At 35.5% G+C, this 19,016-nt stretch overlaps 3 protein-coding genes across 3 annotated transcripts in view; 2 read left to right on the top strand and 1 right to left on the bottom strand.

The window, feature by feature from the left end:
- LOC108768538 (DNL-type zinc finger protein) overlaps nt 1–4,833 on the bottom strand; it is a 7,254-nt gene extending 2,421 nt beyond the window's left edge. The window contains exon 1 of the mRNA XM_018519000.1: nt 4,822–4,833. The gene's annotated coding sequence lies outside the window, so the exon portion shown is untranslated. The remainder of the gene's footprint in view (nt 1–4,821) is intronic.
- Nucleotides 655–6,452, top strand: LOC108768536 (uncharacterized). The gene is made up of 5 exons (XM_018518998.1): nt 655–3,630; nt 3,731–3,856; nt 4,088–5,660; nt 5,829–6,000; nt 6,115–6,452. The coding sequence occupies exons 1-5, from the start codon at nt 1,049–1,051 to the stop codon at nt 6,336–6,338; spliced, it is 4,677 nt and encodes a 1,558-aa protein (XP_018374500.1). The 5' UTR covers nt 655–1,048; the 3' UTR covers nt 6,339–6,452.
- A 3,464-nt stretch (nt 6,453–9,916) lies between these two features.
- On the top strand, nt 9,917–16,289 carry LOC108768537 (protein Skeletor knk). Its single transcript, XM_018518999.1, has 12 exons — nt 9,917–10,361; nt 10,759–10,981; nt 11,080–11,188; nt 11,334–11,572; nt 11,707–11,987; nt 12,087–12,223; nt 12,315–12,450; nt 12,541–12,739; nt 14,485–14,585; nt 15,460–15,714; nt 15,811–15,918; nt 16,058–16,289. Exons 1-12 carry the CDS (start codon nt 10,289–10,291, stop codon nt 16,246–16,248), a joined length of 2,052 nt encoding a protein of 683 aa, XP_018374501.1. The 5' UTR covers nt 9,917–10,288; the 3' UTR covers nt 16,249–16,289.
- The last annotated feature ends 2,727 nt before the right edge of the window (nt 16,290–19,016 follow it).

The following is a 19,016-nucleotide window of genomic DNA, read 5'->3' as shown; positions in this document are numbered from 1 at the left end:
GGTTCCAGAGCGTCGTACGACGCAAATCGGATGCAGTGTGAATCCAGCATTATATGCAGCACATATTAGGTCTGTTCTTTTTGACTGAACTTTTGCACCAGTTCATCTTTCTTCCTTTTCTCTCCAGGAGGAAAAAGAGGAAGAAAGATGAACTGGTGCAAAAGTTCAGCCAAAAAGAACAGGCCTCTTGTGACGAATTGACTGCAGGAGCCGGTGACAAAACTACAATTTTTAATTTTCTTTTATTTTCCGCATTAAATTGTAGCTGGCAGCCTGTGTTGTTGTGAAAGTGATTATTTCAATATATTTAAAACAATTTTAAAAGAAAGAAACGGTACAAATGTGGCTTTTTACATATGTTGACAGTAGACAGTATAAGTTCATTTGTATTGTCAATATCACAATTTTTTATGTATGTAGTACATATGTATATTTTTTATAATTAAATATGTAAACTGATGTAAACCGATTTGCTCTCAGTTGCATTCAGTATTGCATTAGCTTTCCTGAATGATTTAAAATAGGAAATAGATGGCGATAGTAATGCGTTCGCAAAACTATCCGCTTCCATCCGCCAATCGAGCGGGAACTCGAGAAATCCGGAGTTGCGTTCAAAAACTCATCCAATTACAATGTATTAGATGAGTAGTGGATGTAAACAAGAATTTGACTTGAACAGTCGTTGTAACGTAAATAATTGTATTGTAACTGTTATCACTCAGATTACGCAGTGCGTAGCAAAGCGGACGTACCAAGCGGATATTGCGTCGCGGGAAAACCCACAAAATCGCTGAGGACTGTTATTTCAACGTGAATATTCGAGGCGCAAATGACGCGCATATCCGCATCGTAACCTACAAGCTTTTTTGACGATAGACGCTGAAGCGATTTATGAGTATTAAGGCGGGCTAAATATGCTTTCGTTCGATTGTTGCTCGCCACATACGCTGAGCAACGAGATTTTCCAGGACGATTGAACGCGCCGGAAGGACTCGGGGATGAGAGGCCGAGGGCGCGGGAGAATGTATCGTAGACAGTTAGTATTAGTATGGAATACGACTCGGAATCCAGCTGCGAGGGCCGTCGTCTGAGAGACTTGGAGAATCCGGACGAGTCGGTGCGTGAAAAATGCGACGACGCCCCGGTCGAACCGTCCAAGTTCAGGTCGCACCTCACCGGCAAGAAGAGCCTCTCCGCGCAGGTAATGGAATATTATCGCAAGTATTCCCGAGACGCCAATTTGGATCAGTATTTCTCGCTACCTATGTCGAATACTCCACAGGAAGCTATTAAGAATTATTACAGTTTGTACGAATTAAACGCCCAAGTGGGTACATCCAGCAGACAGGGCTGCGTCGGAGAGGAATACGATTTAAAGCCCTGCGTGCCGAAAGAAAGGCGTAGGTGGGTAAGACCCCCGTTGATCGGACAGTCTTCGAACACAGATCATTCTCTGGATCAGGCCTCAACCAGGTATGTTCAACCGTTGACAGATATCCAGACGCCATCGCCAGATCTCAAGCGTATTACACCGGAGACGATACACGAGGAGAGAAACGAGAGTCAGGAGAAGTTTCCGGAGGTGAACGAGAGAAAGCTGTCCTCTCCGACCTCCAGCGTGGCATCCTATAAACCACTGGAGTGGGACAGCGGCGCAGATGTCGGTTACTTCAATTCACACGCTCACAATAAGCAAGACGATAAAAAATTAAGCACCATAGAACGTATGGCTCTAGCACGAGGATGCTCCGCCGCCTTACGGTTAGACCCGGAGGGTACCACTGAATCAGGGATGCAATCCGGGAAGAACGCGACGGCACAGAGTGGTTCAAAATCCACAGCTCCCGATGCAAACTCCACACCGTTAATCGGAAATATTTCGGGATCGGAGAGCGAGATAGAGATAACACCTATTGCAAAGAATCATTTGCCAGGCATTATAACGGGAGATGACATAAAGTCACAAGAGAGATGCGTTCCAAGTGACTCCACGCAATTGAAAGCTATAGTAAGACCTACCAGATTGGAGATACACGACACTCCCACGTCGGTGTTTAAGGTTCCATTAGCGAAATATTCGACGGTAGAGAAAAGGATCGTAAATAAACGCAAGGAAGTTATTCGTCCATCGAGTTCGCCATTGAAGAAAAGCATCTCGATGAATGTAATACCCCCGTTATCATCGAAATGTTCATTGAAGAGGAGCCAGAGCGAAGTAAATCTTCACGCTAAAGAAAGGAAAACTATATTTCCTCTAATCTTTAACTCCACGTCCTCCATCTCTACCGTAGTGAATAAACCTGCCACTTGCGACAAGGTGATACAAACGAGTCCTGATGTGTGCACTCATGAATCCATTGGCGTGCAAGTTTCGGATTTTGAAGAAACGAAACCGCCGACAGTGGAGAAGGATTCTAATCTGCAAACGGCGATACATTCTATTTTGAAAAGGTCTAAAGGTACATATAAAGTTAAAAATCCGAGAAAATGCGACGTTTCGCGTTCGACAGGTGACGCCGAGGTCAGCGCGGACACGAAGGAGAGCCAGAAACGTCGAAATAGCTCGGACATCTCCCGAAACGCATCCACCTCGGCGACACCGCAGCCTGACGAGACGGAAAACGTATCCGGGAGAGCCAATAGTTTCGAGTATTTTCCGGGACACACCTACGCGAATGTCCCAAACGAAAGGGACAGTCACGTTTTCTCGGACACAGGTAGATCGAATTCGACATTGCCAAACAGCAGTTCCAGTGTCAACGATAAGCTCTGGGGAGACTCGGATAGCTTGGTTCGAGATTTGGAGAAAAGTGTCAACATCTTGAAGAGTCTCGTCGACGCTAATAAATGCGACAAGCAGATCAAGAAAAGACTGATACACCACGTAATTAAGCGACTCATAACTGCGAAATATACAGACGACAAGATAGAGCATAATTTGGAAGATAACGTTCCTTGGAATCCGGACGATGCCAGGAATAAGATGTACCGAGCCGAACTGCTTCAGGCCCTGACGAACAAGCATAGCACTACCGAATCCTCGGATGAGTGGAACTTGCAGAAGAAGGACGTGTCTATGCAGAAGTCGATGGGGACTGCCAGTGATGTCATAAAGGAAGTCGCGTTAGAGAGTAGTAATAGCGACAAGTTTGACCGACATACTGATAGAACGGAAATGGACGGCAGGAAAGCGCGATTAGGACTGAGGACGGATGATTGTCAGCAGACTAGTAATACGCCAACGGATCCTGATAAGAGCGAGAGCTCCGAATGCTTTGTGCCTCAGCGCAATCATAAGAACACTAAGGTGAACGACATATTTTGTTTCAAGGAGAACTGCAAACTACCACACAGAGAGTCGACCACGACGAACAGTATACCACCAGATCACAACAGGATCTTACTGGACGCCGTCGTAAACAACAGAAGAACGCCAGTCGAGTCCAACAATAACACGAATAATACCGACTGGAGATTACCGACGACGTCGTCTGAAAGACAATTTGAATTGAAGAAGCGCAGTATGTCCGAATCCGGTGATTCCAAGCTCGTTAATTACGCCGAGATGGAGAAGAGAAATCAACTTATTTGGATTACAAACGAGATTAGCCACCTCTGTAATTTAAAAAAGTATGTATTGCTCTGTTTTCTAAATTTCTAAATTTCCGTTTTAACAAACTCATTTTTTTAACATTATATTTTTTAATTTGGATTTTATTCTATTTGCTAGATTACTGGAACAACCCAGGCGATTGGAAAGACCAAAATCCTCACCAAGAAAATCTAAATCGGCGAATCTCAAGCCAAAGCAGACAGCGATACTTAGGCGGGAACAACACGCGGATGCCATGCATAGGTAACTCGTATTTGTTTATAATATATTGTAATGATTGTATAATCTGAGCCGATATTTACTGTCCCGTCTTAAGGTGTTAATACGACTCTGTGATTGATTTATTTATGACATCTTAAGATTGTACTTAAAACTTATTAAATATAAGAATCGAATGATATTACTATGAATATCGACTATAATGTAGTGACTGTAATTCGTACGATCTAACACCGTTTAATTTCATGTTCTCAGGAACATATCTGACTTGCGAGAAGATTCCGTTAACGAGCCATGGTCGTCTCACTGCAATTTGGCAATGTGTGAAACCCCTGGCGATAATATGGTCCAGAGGATCATGAAACGTAACAGTTGCACACAAACGGCTTTAGGCGTGGCTAATGCTTATTCAAAGACTGGCGGGGAGATCGTGTCTGCTGGCAGAACGCGGAGATCTGCGACAAAACATATCGCTGTTAGTGTGCAGACGCTACCTCGGGAAACGTCATCAACACCGGTGACGACAGAATCCGACGTATACGATGCGAAGTATACGAATCTTCAAAAGCCGTGCGCGCATTATCAAAACGACACCAAGTGCAGAGATCAGTCGTGTCAAACCCACTCCACTCCGATTGTACAACGGACATGTGCACGATGTAAACAGAGTTCGTCCGAGACGGCCTTGATCAGATCGCGAAAGAGTCATCAAGAAGATGTGCCGGCTGTTTCACAGCAGACACAAACGAATTATGTGAGCGATAACAGCACAGTGGAGTCGGTTCATCATCGTATATCGCAAAGTAGCAGCGTCCAGCCGAAACAGAAAGAGGCTAAGAATCAAATCAATGCGTCAAAATCAAAATGTAATTGTGTACATGGCGTTTATCCGCCCATAGGTGATAACAAAGGCGGCTCGAGCGCTGTTAAAGCCAAACGGATTGAATATTACAAACGACCATTTACGACATGTCCATTGTGTTTTAAACAGAAGTCTGTTATAGATATTAATAATACCGTCTGTAGTGTATGTCAAAAGAATTCTTGTATTCACGGTAACATTTCAGGGGTAGAACAAATCTGTGGAAATGCTTGCGAGTGTGATAATATCTCTGCTAATGACGCGGATAGGAGGATTGTCATTGGAAAATCCCGACAAAACTACAACGCGGAAAGCCAGAACAGAATGCGCGCGCTAAATTACAGCGAACAGAGTGACACGGGGAAGATTTGTAATTGCACGAACGATTGTGCTGCGTGCCATAATTCGGGAACTGCAGAAACACTGTGCGAATGTTATACGGGCGGTAAAATCGACAATAACGGCTTGTGCCGTTTTGACTGTCAACTAAAGAAAGGAGAACGTCAACCGCAGACACAAATTTACTCTGATAGTTCGCAGGATAGCGACGTGAATCAACAACGTAAAGTACAAAGTAGCTTAAAATGCAATTGCGATGAGGTTTGCTCCTGTAATAATAGTCAAGCGAAAGACATTGTCAAAGGGAAAACGTGCAAGAGTTATACATCCAAACCAAACTATGCAGATGATACCAGTATTAACGAGACTGACAGAAATTATAAACATTGCCGCGTGTGTGGTGCCATGTATCAAAATACTAAAAAATGTGGCTGTCGTCAGACGTATCCCAAAGCTGTCGCGTATGAATTATCGTTTACAAAAGCAAATGCCTCGAAAAATGAAATCTTAGATATACCAAAAGTCCTCAAACAACCGTTGAATGCAGGAAAATCTGATAGCTGTCCTTGTGATATTATAAAAAGAAATAACGCCAGCAAAAATCTTCATCAAACGAGTACCTTACAGGTAAAAATTTGATTTATTTTAATAAATAAGATATTCAGATATTAAATCTTATTACTTGAAATAATCTTTATTTGCAACGGCAATATTCCGAATTAAAATTGTTTAATTCATAGAGGATAGATAATATTAGCATTACAGTCTTTATTAATGACATTAAACCAATTTTAGGATTATTTATCTAGGAATAATCCTGAATTTGTGGGCAATGCGGAAACACGCCGACAGTATTTGTCGGAAATATGCCAATTGCGCGAATTGAGGAAAGAAAAACGAATACAGTTATTGGCGATAGCTAGTATGTCCAACGTTATTAAATCCGCACCAATACGAAAGCCAATAGGTAAGATTACTTGTAAATTTGTCAAATTAATAAAATTTATGTTTTGTTATACTTTGATAAAAATTTGCAAATTATAGCTTTGTATCATAATTTTTCGTAAATATTTTATTGCAGTTTACATGCAGCGAAAAATTACCGATGAGGAGATGAAGGAGAGATCACGTAAACGATATCTCCGACTGAATGAAGTGCGATTTAAACGGCGGCAACAAGAACGGCAAGAGGAAGCACGTCGAAATAAGCTTATGGCAAAAATCTTTTGCAAAAGATTGCAGCAAAAAGTATTGAGGGGCCAAGTAGATTTATCTCAAAGCATTAGCGTTATATCTAATTTGTAGTATTATTAGCATCTACTTGTGTAGAATGCTATTCTATTTTCGCAAATGAGCGATATATACCATGACAAGAGCTATCTCACAGATTTTATCGAAGTTTCGTTACTACCTGCAGCAGGATTAGAATTTACATGTTAACAAGATATACTTGTAATATATAAATATAAAAATTTGACGAGTTTTATAATAAAAGTTTATTTCGGGAGAAACTTAACTGATAAAAAAATTATATTGTTATTTGTTATTGTTTATTTTGATTTTAGAAGTTTTTAAAAGAATAAATAAAATATACATATTGCATTTCGCACTTACGAACAAATTAGATATCTGTAAAATTGCAAATAAATAGTATAATTTTAAATAGTGTAATTTTTATAATATATCGAACTTATTATCTCAAAAGTATAAACTGTTTTTTATTTTTTTATTATTAGATGCTTTTTCAGTTGCATTTTAGATCTAAACAGTTTTGTCACAAAACTGTTATACATAATAATGATTTATAAGATAACTACAAACTTAGGTTTCAAGCAAACGCAATGAATACAAAATAAGCAAATTTTAACAAAATCTAAGAGATAGTTCTTAATATCACACTTGCTTTAATTTCTAAAAACGCCTATCCTTAAGTGAGAAAATTTTAGAATATTCTATTTTTTGAAAAAAAAAAAAGATATTCGTTTCACACTTTAATTGTATTATCTCAGGTAGTTGCGTTTAAATTTGTATTACGGTAATGTGTGTTTTTTTAGTAAAATTGCATAATAGGACTCGGATTTATGATTTATTTATAATTATATTGAATATGTGTATTACAAATAACGAAGGATCTGATCTGTTTTACAGTAATGCGTAAAAGTTACTCGCGTATATCGTTAAGTCTATTGTTAGTGATGAGATGATTAAATAGTACAAAAAGATATTGAATCTCTTTATGTGTTTTATATACTTTATACACATCATAGATACAAAAACAAATTCTTTAGAACAATGATCTGTATGTTTCAATTTCCGTTTCTTTTATAAATATGAAAATCAAATTAAAATATTGATATAATTTTTCTGACTTCGTATTTAAATAGAAATATACATATAGTCATAATTCTTATTTATGTTCGACAATAATTAAATTATGTTAAAGTTCTTTACATTATGATACTGATAGCATCAGAAATTGAATTTAGTGAAATCATACTGATAGAAACGTAACGATAATAATTCATTCAATATACATATATAGCAATATATAGTATATATTTGATACACATATAGTATAACAAAATTATTTACACGTAGTAAAACAACACATCATTGAAACATACCATCGATCATAAAAAATGAATGCTTTAAAATAAGAAACAATTTTAAACATATAACGTAGTACCTGAATCTTGTAATATAGCATTTTTTTATTGCATATGAAATAAAACGTGCTAAGAAATTCTTAAAATATATGTATATTTTCGAGTGTAAGAGGAGAGAATGTCGCTTTATTCAACCTTTTAAATGTTATAACATAATTATATAGGTACATATACAATATATAAAACTTTATCGAACAACCACGATAGGATATATTACGCTTAACGCGACTCAATTTAACGCCTGCCTTTAGTGAAAAAAAATGTTAAAACAGATTTGAGTTATTTAATCCATATATATATATATATGTATACAGGGTGTTTGGAAAATAATGATAAATTTTTTCAGAATTTTTTAGTACCATATTTTCTCAAGTTAAAAATGAGAAAATGCTGTACTAAAAAGTTGATAAATTCTAAAAAAATTCGTAAAGTTCTATGAGAAGAAAACAAACAATTTTTGTCTCTTGCAGTTTTTCTGTAAAGTTGATAGTATTTGAGTAACAAATTATTGAAGACCAATTTTCGGCAATGTTTAGCAATTAGGGTAACTCCGGTATATACGTCGCACCTATTAAAAACTTAATTTATTAAGTATTACTTACTATGTTTATAGTAAACGAACTATATCAATAAAAACTTTGTACTGTCTACTACTATGAAAAAAATATTAGAAATCCGAAATATTTATTTTTCATATTAAAAAATAAACTTTTTGAAACCCTTGGTATTTTTGTCATATATCCCATAGGGGTGGGAATATGGCTACTCATAGGGGGAGGGGGGGATATGTACGGTTCATGAAAAATTTACAAATAATGCATATAAATAAGACATATAATGGCATAATAACTTATAAAATATGTTTATAAAGTTTTATTAAGGAATAAGAATGGTAAATATGTATATGAAGTAATAAATAATAATTATGATCTTCCTACATATATTACAAATGTTATGACATGAGGTACATATTTCATATAATGCGTTTATTGCATTTAGTGCACTGAATTCAATCTGCGCACTTTGTATGCTTTGGGCATAAATCCTGCTCGCTAAAAATGCCGTATATCCCGAACAGGTGGGATATACAAGACAACAAACTAAACAAAGAATACAAAAGCAAAGCTCTTGTATTTTGTTACACAACATGCTTTACTATTCCACTACACATATGTATCACGAAATAACCACTAAGTCTTTTACACGCTCTACATCATTTAATGTAGATTATAATTTATGATGGCGTTACTTATTACAGTGACAAATCGATTCAACTCACAATAAATTCATTAATATTAACAGTAAGAAGCTGAAATCATAATGCAATATAATATAACATGAAGACATGTAACAGAGTAGTTACGGGAAAATTACCCCTACTTCTTCTATTTTTTCTAACTTCTGCGGCGTAAATCCCAGCGCAGCCTATTTGCCGGAGTTACCCTAATATCTCGTTAACTATTGCGAAAATTGCAAAATGGTAGAGGACTTTTCTTTTCAGTTTAGTCCATTCTACTCCTATACGAAAGATTTATCATTATTTTCCAAACACCCTGTATATATACATATATGTCCTTTAAGCCAGATATTTAATCGATACATTCGTAATTATTCTTTAATATTATATTAAAATAATGCGTTTATATAAAGGAGAGGCTGACAAATTAAAACTTTATGCCCGAGAGATATTTCTATTTTGGAATTCTTTTTAAGCTGCTGTCATTTACTATAATTATTGTTTACAATTTTTAATATTTCTTTTCACTTCTGCTGTACGTTTGTATCTTTAATTTAGGTTCAATTTTTTTTATCGCATTTTCTATATTTTCTTGCAACTTTTCACGTTCCACTCTCTTTTGCCCAAAAGTTTTAAATAAACGCTCATTTTTTTTCTAATAATAATTAAGTGCAAAAAGCGCAACGCAACGCAGTTAAAAGAAACTTTTCGCTTTCTCAATTATTTACGAATATTTTGGAGAAAATCGAGGAAAAGATTCGCGTATATCTTGAATATTGTGAAATTTTTAGGAAGATGTGCAATTGCATTTTATTGATTTTCAAAGAAAAACCAGTTTTATCGACGAACTCGTTCCAACTTGTTCGGTCTATCGTCCTCGCGAACTGGATTCCGGCGAATAACGCGATAATGACCGCGACCACGGAACGAATTCGTTTTTCCATCGTCGATTGGTTCCCTGCGCAGCGTGTACTTTCTCTCGGGGAATGTGCAGCCGTAGCGGTTGTGCGTGGAAGAACCGCGTTCCACGAAGGCCGATTTGGCTTTCTAGTCGCGTTTCCGCTCGTTTCCGCCGCGAGAGACAACGAGGAACTCTGCTGTTCAATGAATTCACCGTCATACACGCAGTTCATCCTCCGTTATTCGTTATCGCGAGTGTGACGACCACGTCGGATCGCTCATCCATGGATTTAGTCCGATTCATCTGATTATGAGCACTGAATCACTGCGATCACACGTAGTTTCCCGATCATCTGTTGGTTTCATCAGCTCCTCGCTATTGGCAGTCTCGTGGGTCTCCCGATAAAAAAGTCAACGACACGCTTTGGAGTACTTGGAAGGAAGATGAAGCGATGGCAGGTGTCGTGAGAAAGAAGGGACCGAGTGCCCTCGTGACGCTTCTAGGATGCTTGTTTTTTTCTTGCGGTAATTACCGGCCGTATAATTATGATTCATATTGCAAAAAAATGCATTTGTGAAAAAGGAGATCGACGAAGTCTCGAGAAAAAGTCGAAATCAACCGAAGACATCGCTTTACCCGGTATTGATGTCTCCGACGAATACGAGTACGCGCGGCAAAATCTAGAGCTCTGAATTATTTAGAACAATTATTTCAAAATCTTTATTAGAATTATTTTATATATTTTTATGAATTTTTATAAATATTTAAGAATAAATATTTAGAATTTTTTAAATATATTTAAATTGTGAAAAGACGAACAAGAAGTAAAATATTGTATAATGTTAAACAATTATATTTTATGCTATCGTATTTAAAAAATTCCTTTATTAAGTCAATAAATATTTCAAATAATGTCGGCAGTTTACGCACAAGAAGATAATGAGGAAAAATACAAGGGAAAATATTTGGGAAAATTAAATCCGTATCATCACCAAGTTTCCGGCGATGTCTGGGCTGTGGACCAATACACCTTGCTGCTGACGTCTTTCAATTACGATGGTAATGGGGCCGATACATTTTTTTGGGCAGGCGCATCAAATAGACCAGGTCCGCAAGGATTTATCGTCCCTGATGAGTGGGGCAAGTAAGCTATATTTCTTTCCGTTCATTTAAAAAGAAAGACTAAGAAGATTTTAAGATAAAGTGCAAAATTGAATCTTGAGTATATGCGTGTTCTTTCAGAACAAATATTTTGGACCGCTATTTTAACAAAGATTTTACACTGACCTTGCCGGATAATAAAAAGATAACGGACATCAAATGGTTCGCAGTGTACGATTTAGTGAGTCAGGTAATATAAATTTTATAAGCGATGTATTAATTTTGTGTACAATATTATTTCTCTCATATTTAATATTTGATATAAGATGAAAGCTATACAAGGATTAGTTAAGGATAGATGGAGTCTGATGATTTGAAATACTTTTTAATCATAGAACACCTTCGGAGATGTCTATGTTCCGGAGGAGTTTGATCCACCCACGCCTCAAAAAATATCACAACTATCGAAAAGATCTCACAATGTTTCATCAGAACCCATTATAATCCTGGACTCGAAAACCATCAGCATCCCACAATTCACCTACGACGGACAAGGCGTAGACACGTATTTTTGGGTCGGTCTTGGCCCGCAACCATCCAGCAAAGGCCAGAAAGTACCCGATGAATATGGATAGTAAGAGGAATAAAATGAAATTACAAAATGTTATTAGCGCTAATAAATTAATTTATTTGTAAATTATTATTAAAAATCTCATGATGTAATTAAAGTTATCTAGAAGTGTATGTAAAAGAAGTTTCTCTTTCTAGCATGGATTCGCTTAGGTCATATAATAATGAAGATATCATATTGGAGCTACCAGGTGATAAAACCGTTTTTAACATAGATTGGTTGAGTGTTTTCGATGTAAAAACTAAGTCTAATTACGGTTCTGTCATTATACCCAACGGACTCAATGTACCGCCATCATTGATAAAAGTTCGCAAGCAAACACAGTCTCTTCCGAATTGCGTCCAGCTGCACAAGCGATATCAGATCGCCTGGGAGATCTTCGGTCCGCAGATCACTATTCAATTATCAGGTCAAGTCGGTATGTATTAACAAATAGATTCATATAGATTCACAATTATCTTTTAAAAATTGAGGCTTGAAAGAGATTATTCATTTTTGCACATTTCGATTTTTCCAGACAAAGACGAATACATGGCGTTTGGTTTATCCGGTTCCGAGACCTCCAGCCGAATGGAAGGTGCAGATGTAGCTATCGCATATATGGACGATACACGAGGATACGCTACGGATTACAATATTACGGCAAAGGCGCCAGTGAGTAAAGTTATATTTAATTTATTAAGTTCATAAATAAAAGAAAGAGGTAGGAAAGTGGAAGATAACAGATTAACGTGTGTGACGATAGTGTGGGAAAGTTTTGGGTCAGTACAAAGGAGTTTGCAAAGACGAGCTTCTCGGTGGTTTAGACAGCAATCAGCTTTACACCGCAGTGAGAGAGGACGGCATCAATATCATCACGTACCGACGTACACTTATCTCATGTGAGTTGCATAGGCACGTGCGTTTTTTTTTTTTTATAAATACTCATTGTGTATGATGTATAGAATAGTAAAACTTTTACTTTCGCACAGCCGATGTCGGAGACAAAGATTTTCGCACGGATAAACCGGCATATGTGGTCTGGGCCTTGGGTAGGCTCGATAAAACTAATAACGAACCGAGTTTCCACGATGTATATCCAAGAGGCGATGTGATGCTCGAATTGAGCCGTAAGGAGCCGGAGAATGCGTGCATCGATTTTACAGAGCATAATCACAAAATCCTCCCGAGGTGTGAAGAACGAATGTATTTTGGTCATATATGTGTATCAAATTATTTTTTAATATTATATATACCAGGTATGTAAATATGAAACCGGAATTTACCAATAGATGGCCATAGCTGTCAATGTAATTGCCGTCAGACCGTGTCATTGACGCCATTTCCTTGTTCTGACATCTGACAAAGATTTTCAACTCACAACAATACAAGTTTCATACAACAGTATAGTTTGTAATACCGTTGAACATGTCGAATTTTGTGCCTGGAAACTACGATTTGCGGACAGCATTGATTTTCTGTTACTATTTGAAGAAAACTGCTGCAGAATCGCATCGAATGCTTGTCGAAGCTTACGATGAGCATGCCCTTGGTAAATCACAGCGCTTTGAGTGGTTTAAAAAATTCAAAAGTGGCGATTTTGACGTGAGAAACGAAGAACGTGGAAAACCACCGAAACAATTTGAAGACAGCGAATTGCAAGCATTGTTGGATGAGGATGACGCTCAAACTCAACAACTCGCGGATCAATTGAATGTGACACGAGAAGCCGTCCATACGTTTGAAATCCATGAGAAAGATCTAGAAGATGGGAAAATGGATTCCACATGAACTGAATGAAAGACAGCAGGAAAACCGAAAAACCACTTGCGAAATGCTGCTCGCCAGGTACAAAAGAAAGTCATTTCTCCATCGAATTGTGACTGGCGATGAAAAGTGGATATATTTTGAGAATCCTAAGCGTAAAAGATCATGGGTAACTCCAGGCGAACCATCGACATCGACTGCAAGGCCAAATCCCTATTGACGGAAGACAATGCTCTGTGTTTGGTGGGATCAGAAAGGTATGATCTATTAAGGGTCCTCTACATAGAAGTCGTAGACGGTCGTGGAGTCTTAAGTCGTAGAAAACCAACCAATCACAATCAAATATAAGGAGAATACTCGATTGGAATTGATCAGTTTCCTACGACTTAAGACTCCACGACCGTCTACGACTTCTATGTAGAGGACCCTTTATGAGCTGCTAAAACCTGGCGAAACCGTTAATATTGAACGCTACCGACAACAAATGATCAATTTAAATCAAGCTTTGCTTGAAAAACGACCGGAATATCAAAAAAGGCAACACAAAGTGACTTTGCTTCATGATAATGCACCATCACACACAGCAAAACTGGTCAAGGAAACGATTAAGGCGTTTGGTTGGGAAATACTTTCGCATGCGGCTTACTCACCAGACTTGGCTCTGTCCGATTACTACTTATTTGCATCGATGGGACACGCACTTGCTCAGCAGCGCTTCACTTCTTACGAAGATGTACGAAAATGGCTAGATGACTGGTTTGGCTCAAAAGAGCAACAATTTTTTCGGCGTGGCATTCATAAATTGTTAGACAGGTGGGAAAAATGTATAGCTAGCGATGGGCAATACTTCGAATAAAATATTTTTTATCATTTTTATGCAATAAACGTGTATTTTCTATTAAAAAATTTCGATTTCATATTTATATACCTGGTATATATACGAATTTCCATTAAATATCTCATCAAATATCGATTAACAGTAGCATACAATTGTTAGTTATAATTTCCCACGCAACAATATAACTGTTGAGTATGTATATCTTGTATTGTATCACAGTTATGTTGTTCAGTGAGAAATGATACCTAACAGTTATATTAGGTGGTATTGTTGGGATATTAGATATATTGTTTTGAAGATTTTTTTAAGCATCTGTTGATCATTCTTACAGAGAACCTTGGCAAAAAACAGAAATATTTGACAGAAGTGTTAGAACTTTTAAAGCAACCATCGGGCCCTCCGGAGGGAAACGAGGGTATCAAGAAATCACAGGTATAAACTTAATTAATTAAACAATATTAAGGATCTTTATTTTAGATTGCATATGTGAGAAACACAATCAATATTAGAAATTTAAAATGCCTATTACGGTCGAAGCTGGATCTTCATTGCTTTAAATAATTCAATCTTGAATTACTAATATACACTAATATATGTACTTGCATATGTATCATATTGTAGTCTTTTCGAACTGTGCGCCGAATTGTTTTTCCGGACTATAAACGGAATTAAAACTACTCTAGTAATCATGAATTAAAGCAATGAAGATCCAACTTCGACCGTAATAGGCATTTTAAATTTCTAGTATTGATTGTGTTTCTCACATATGCGGTCTAAAATAAAATATTCTTAATATCGTTTATATTATGTCACCTGAAAGAAAGATGTTGTTTCCTTATTGTACCGATTATTGCGAAGAATATTACTAAGGCCTCGGTGGTGTAATGGCTTAGGACGCTCGTACGGAATGCAAGAGATCCGGGTTCAATATCCTGGCCGAGGTAATATTTTTCGTAATAAATTTAATGACAGTTTTAACATATTAACATCTTTATAATATGATGCTTGATGGTATCATCAAATTATTTAAAAAAATTGCTTGTCAATTCAATTCATGATTACTAGAATAGTTTTAATTGCGTTTATAGTCCGGAAAAATAATTCGGCGCGCAGTTTGAAAAGACTACAATATGGTACATAAATAGTGTATATTAGTAATTCACACAAGATTGAATTATTTAAAGCAATGAAGATCTAGCTTCGATCGTAATAGATACTTTAAATTTCTAGTATTGATTAATTAATTAATTTCGATTATCGTTTATCGCTTTTACGCATACAAGGATTTCACGAAACATATTCGCAGGCAAACCATCGGTGGGTCTTGCTTGGTACATAGAAGGTGCGTTGATACCCGAGTTATACCTACGACGAGGCTTGACGTACAGTTTCCGTGTTCACGGTGGAAATAATCCACACAGCGCGGATCTTTATCATCCGTTAATAATAACCGATGATCCTCACGGGGGATACGATACACTCAGCGATCTTGCGCAAAGTAAGATCAGGGTGTTGGCTGGCGTTGAACTGACTAGAAGAGGTCGACCGCGACCGACCGCGGGTTTGTATAGATTCTCCTTACGCGAATCACACACGTTTAATATAAATTTAGACACAAATGTTCGCGGAATTCTTTACTTGATTTGTTACTTTTCAGTTGGACCGCTTTGCTTAAGCAAGCACAACGGTCGAGACAGAAGACTGGATGATAATTTCCCATCATTTAAAAAATTCAATAGAACGCTCGTCCAAGTCTGCGAACCAGGTAAAAAAATCTCCTTCGATTTTAAATCTTTAAATTTTTTAAATGGAAAAGTTTGAAAATGTCACGATTTCGAACACGTGTGAAGACACAAGTAATGATAAAAATCATTCTCTTATGTTTCTCTATCTCTCATGTGCAGGAGAAGGCGGCACTTTAGTAATAAGTCCAAACTCATCATGGCCCGACCTGGTATATTACAACTCATTCACACACGCAAATATGGGCTGGAAGATTCACGTAGTCGATTCTTACACAAAGAACGGTGCAATTATACATAAATTATCATTACTTATTGCAATTGCGACTGTATTTTGCGGTCTATTTTTATAAAGTTGAACATTACTCGCAGAAAAATATTTCTATTATCAAATATTTTTCTGCAACTTATTTAAATATTTTAGATAAGAACGCATTAAATTATTTCTAATGAATTACTGATTATTCTTGTGCTTCAATATGTACATATTGATAATGCATCACAAAGATACAAAATCGTTTTACGTTGGTTTTATTAAAAAATTAAGAAATTCTAATACAATAGTTCCTATAAGTTCTGCATTATTCTGCAGATGTGCACGATTTAATAACATATTATAACAGAATCAATTTTATATGCTCTCTTTATTTCACTATGTAAAAAAAACATTAATATAATTATGTTATATTTAAATAATATTTAAAGAAACATTAATTTATATAATGAAAATAAAGAACCAGATAAAATAAAATGTTAAACGTCCTCAAATTGTTGCAATAATTTTTTATTTCGTATACCATTAATTAATTCAATAGGATATCGTGAGCATATAAAAGACAACATACATTACATTTGCAATGCGTTATATTCAAATGAGAAGATCGATGTGAGTATATTCCTAATATTTACGTGCTTAAATAAAGTGCCAATTGTAACAATTCAAATCTTTTTTTTTAATCGCTTTGCAAAAGTTTTACTAATGCAGATCGTATTGGGATATACAAGAATGTGACGTTTGCTTCAACTGTGTATTTATAACGCATTTGTTTTCAATTTTGTATCAATTAATATTCTCGCTCATATATTGTATAATTATATATTGTATAATAAATTGTAATATCTTATCGTTTTTGAACAAATGTTTGTGATAGCCTCACATATGATAGTCATTATGTTCGATAGTGTAAGTAAAATTTACAGATTTTTATACAAAACATATCGATAAATCTCGCTGTTTATTTTTATTGACATTTTAATTATGTGGCATATTCGTCATATTCTTATATTCTTAAATAAAACGCTGAAATACACGAAAAGCAAGTTTGTATATAATCTAGATTAAGTTTTTAAGGCTGATTCCAAATACTATGTATTACATATCAACTTTATTAGTTTTTATAATTGTGTATTAATTCCAAGATTGCATGTTTTAAAATCTATATTGTGTGATTGATAGTTTTTCAGCGTTTCAAATATATATTATCAACATATTATCATTTTTATAAATCTTTATATTGCAGGTAATAACAAACAAATCTAAACTATAAAGCGAAATTTAAAAAGACTTAAATTACATACATGAAAAAATAAATTAGTAAGCAAAAGCCTTAATTATAATTCAGATGTTGATAAAGGAACCAAATAATTCTTATATTGTATTTGTATAATTCTCATTATCTTATACTCTCCAGCGCAGTCTTGGTTTTGCTTTAATATTTATTATCATATAAGGATTTTTTACACATTAGATTAAGGGGAATGACGAATGCGAAATTAACTTTTATTGGCGGGCACTCTTGCATAGCATAGGCAACGAACTTGTCATTATCACAGAAAAGTTGAGTTTTCCAAATGGAGTAACCTAGCAATTTGAGATATAACGTAATTATTAAATTCAAATAATTTTGGAGATTCATGTCTTAATCATATATCAAGATCCAAAAATTATCTAATTTTGATGTGATAGCTCAGTGTGAAAAGCAATAATTCTAAAAATACAAGTTATACAGCGATAAATAAAAAAATAAAATCTAAATTTAAATTAAAAATATAATATAAAAAGAAAACGCTTAATATTAAATACTTCATCATATTCAAATATCAACATCTGAATCACAAAAAATATTTAGTAACATTATTATAAAACATATAATACAAAATATGTAGAAAGGCACTCTATTACAATTTTTATATCAATTAATCAATAACTTAAACAGAATTATTAGATGATATTCTAAAAATCAATAGAAATGTTTCTATTAGACAAATACGTATCATAAAAAAGCACCATTCACAATATTTTTGAAAACAATTTTAATATAACTTTCTAAAATTAAAAAAATTAAAATTTAAATAAATTAAAAATCTTGCATATAATGTTCTTATTTCTATATAGTTATAATTTGTATCTTCAAAAAACAATTTATATTAAAATAAAGAACAAATAAGGGCTAATGAGAGTTTTTTACGCGTTTTTTGTTAGTGCAAAAATAAAAATCGTTTATTGTCGAAATATAGTATAAATTAGTTACGCATAAACGTTTCGGCTATCGAGCTATCATCAGTATATCTGAACATATAATGTAAATTCTCACTTCTTCATGACAAGACGATAGAGTGGCAACTCAATCTTCTTATTCAGTTTGCAATGGTTCCCAGTGGCAACGAATAACAGATAAAAATCTGTGGAGGTATCAAAATCGTTAGTAATTAATATTTTATAAGAAAAATTCAAAGAAAGATTAATGCACTCACCCATATAGCCGAAACGTTTATGCGTAACTAATTTATACTATATTTCGACAATAAACTATTTTTATTTTCGCACTAACAACCGCGTAAGAAACTCTCACTAGCCCTTATTTGTTCTTTATTTTGACATTCTCGAGAGTTTGGTTATTTGTTTTAAGGGAGGGGTATAGTTAATTCGCGGTCAAAAGAAGGCATGTTTTTATGAATTTTTTTAGGCGCTCTGGTTAGTGCCAGTGTATTGAAATAAAATTATAATAATAAAACTACATCTCAAGAATATTCAGTAAAAATTTGGACGCAAAACATTAAAAACTGTGCAAATGGCATGCGATCGACGGAGGCGCCTCGAAAAAAAGACAAAGTCCTGCGG

Source organism: Trachymyrmex cornetzi, unplaced genomic scaffold (genome assembly GCF_001594075.2).
Source record: "Trachymyrmex cornetzi isolate Tcor2-1 unplaced genomic scaffold, Tcor1.1 scaffold803, whole genome shotgun sequence".
Taxonomy (NCBI): domain Eukaryota; kingdom Metazoa; phylum Arthropoda; class Insecta; order Hymenoptera; family Formicidae; genus Trachymyrmex; species Trachymyrmex cornetzi.
Note: the sequence above shows the minus strand (reverse complement) of the source record. Positions and strands in the feature narration are given on the sequence as shown.

Coding starts and splice junctions, on each gene's coding strand:
- LOC108768537 (XM_018518999.1), top strand. CDS start 10,289: ATGGCAGGTGTCGTGAGAAAGAAGGGACCGAGTGCCCTCGTGACGCTT. Junction 10,362..10,758: donor ATGCTTGTTTTTTTCTTGCG/GTAATTACCGGC, acceptor TAATGTCGGCAG/TTTACGCACAAGAAGATAAT. Junction 11,189..11,333: donor TGTACGATTTAGTGAGTCAG/GTAATATAAATT, acceptor TTTTAATCATAG/AACACCTTCGGAGATGTCTA.
- LOC108768536 (XM_018518998.1), top strand. CDS start 1,049: ATGGAATACGACTCGGAATCCAGCTGCGAGGGCCGTCGTCTGAGAGAC. Junction 5,661..5,828: donor ATCAAACGAGTACCTTACAG/GTAAAAATTTGA, acceptor AACCAATTTTAG/GATTATTTATCTAGGAATAA. Junction 6,001..6,114: donor ACCAATACGAAAGCCAATAG/GTAAGATTACTT, acceptor ATTTTATTGCAG/TTTACATGCAGCGAAAAATT.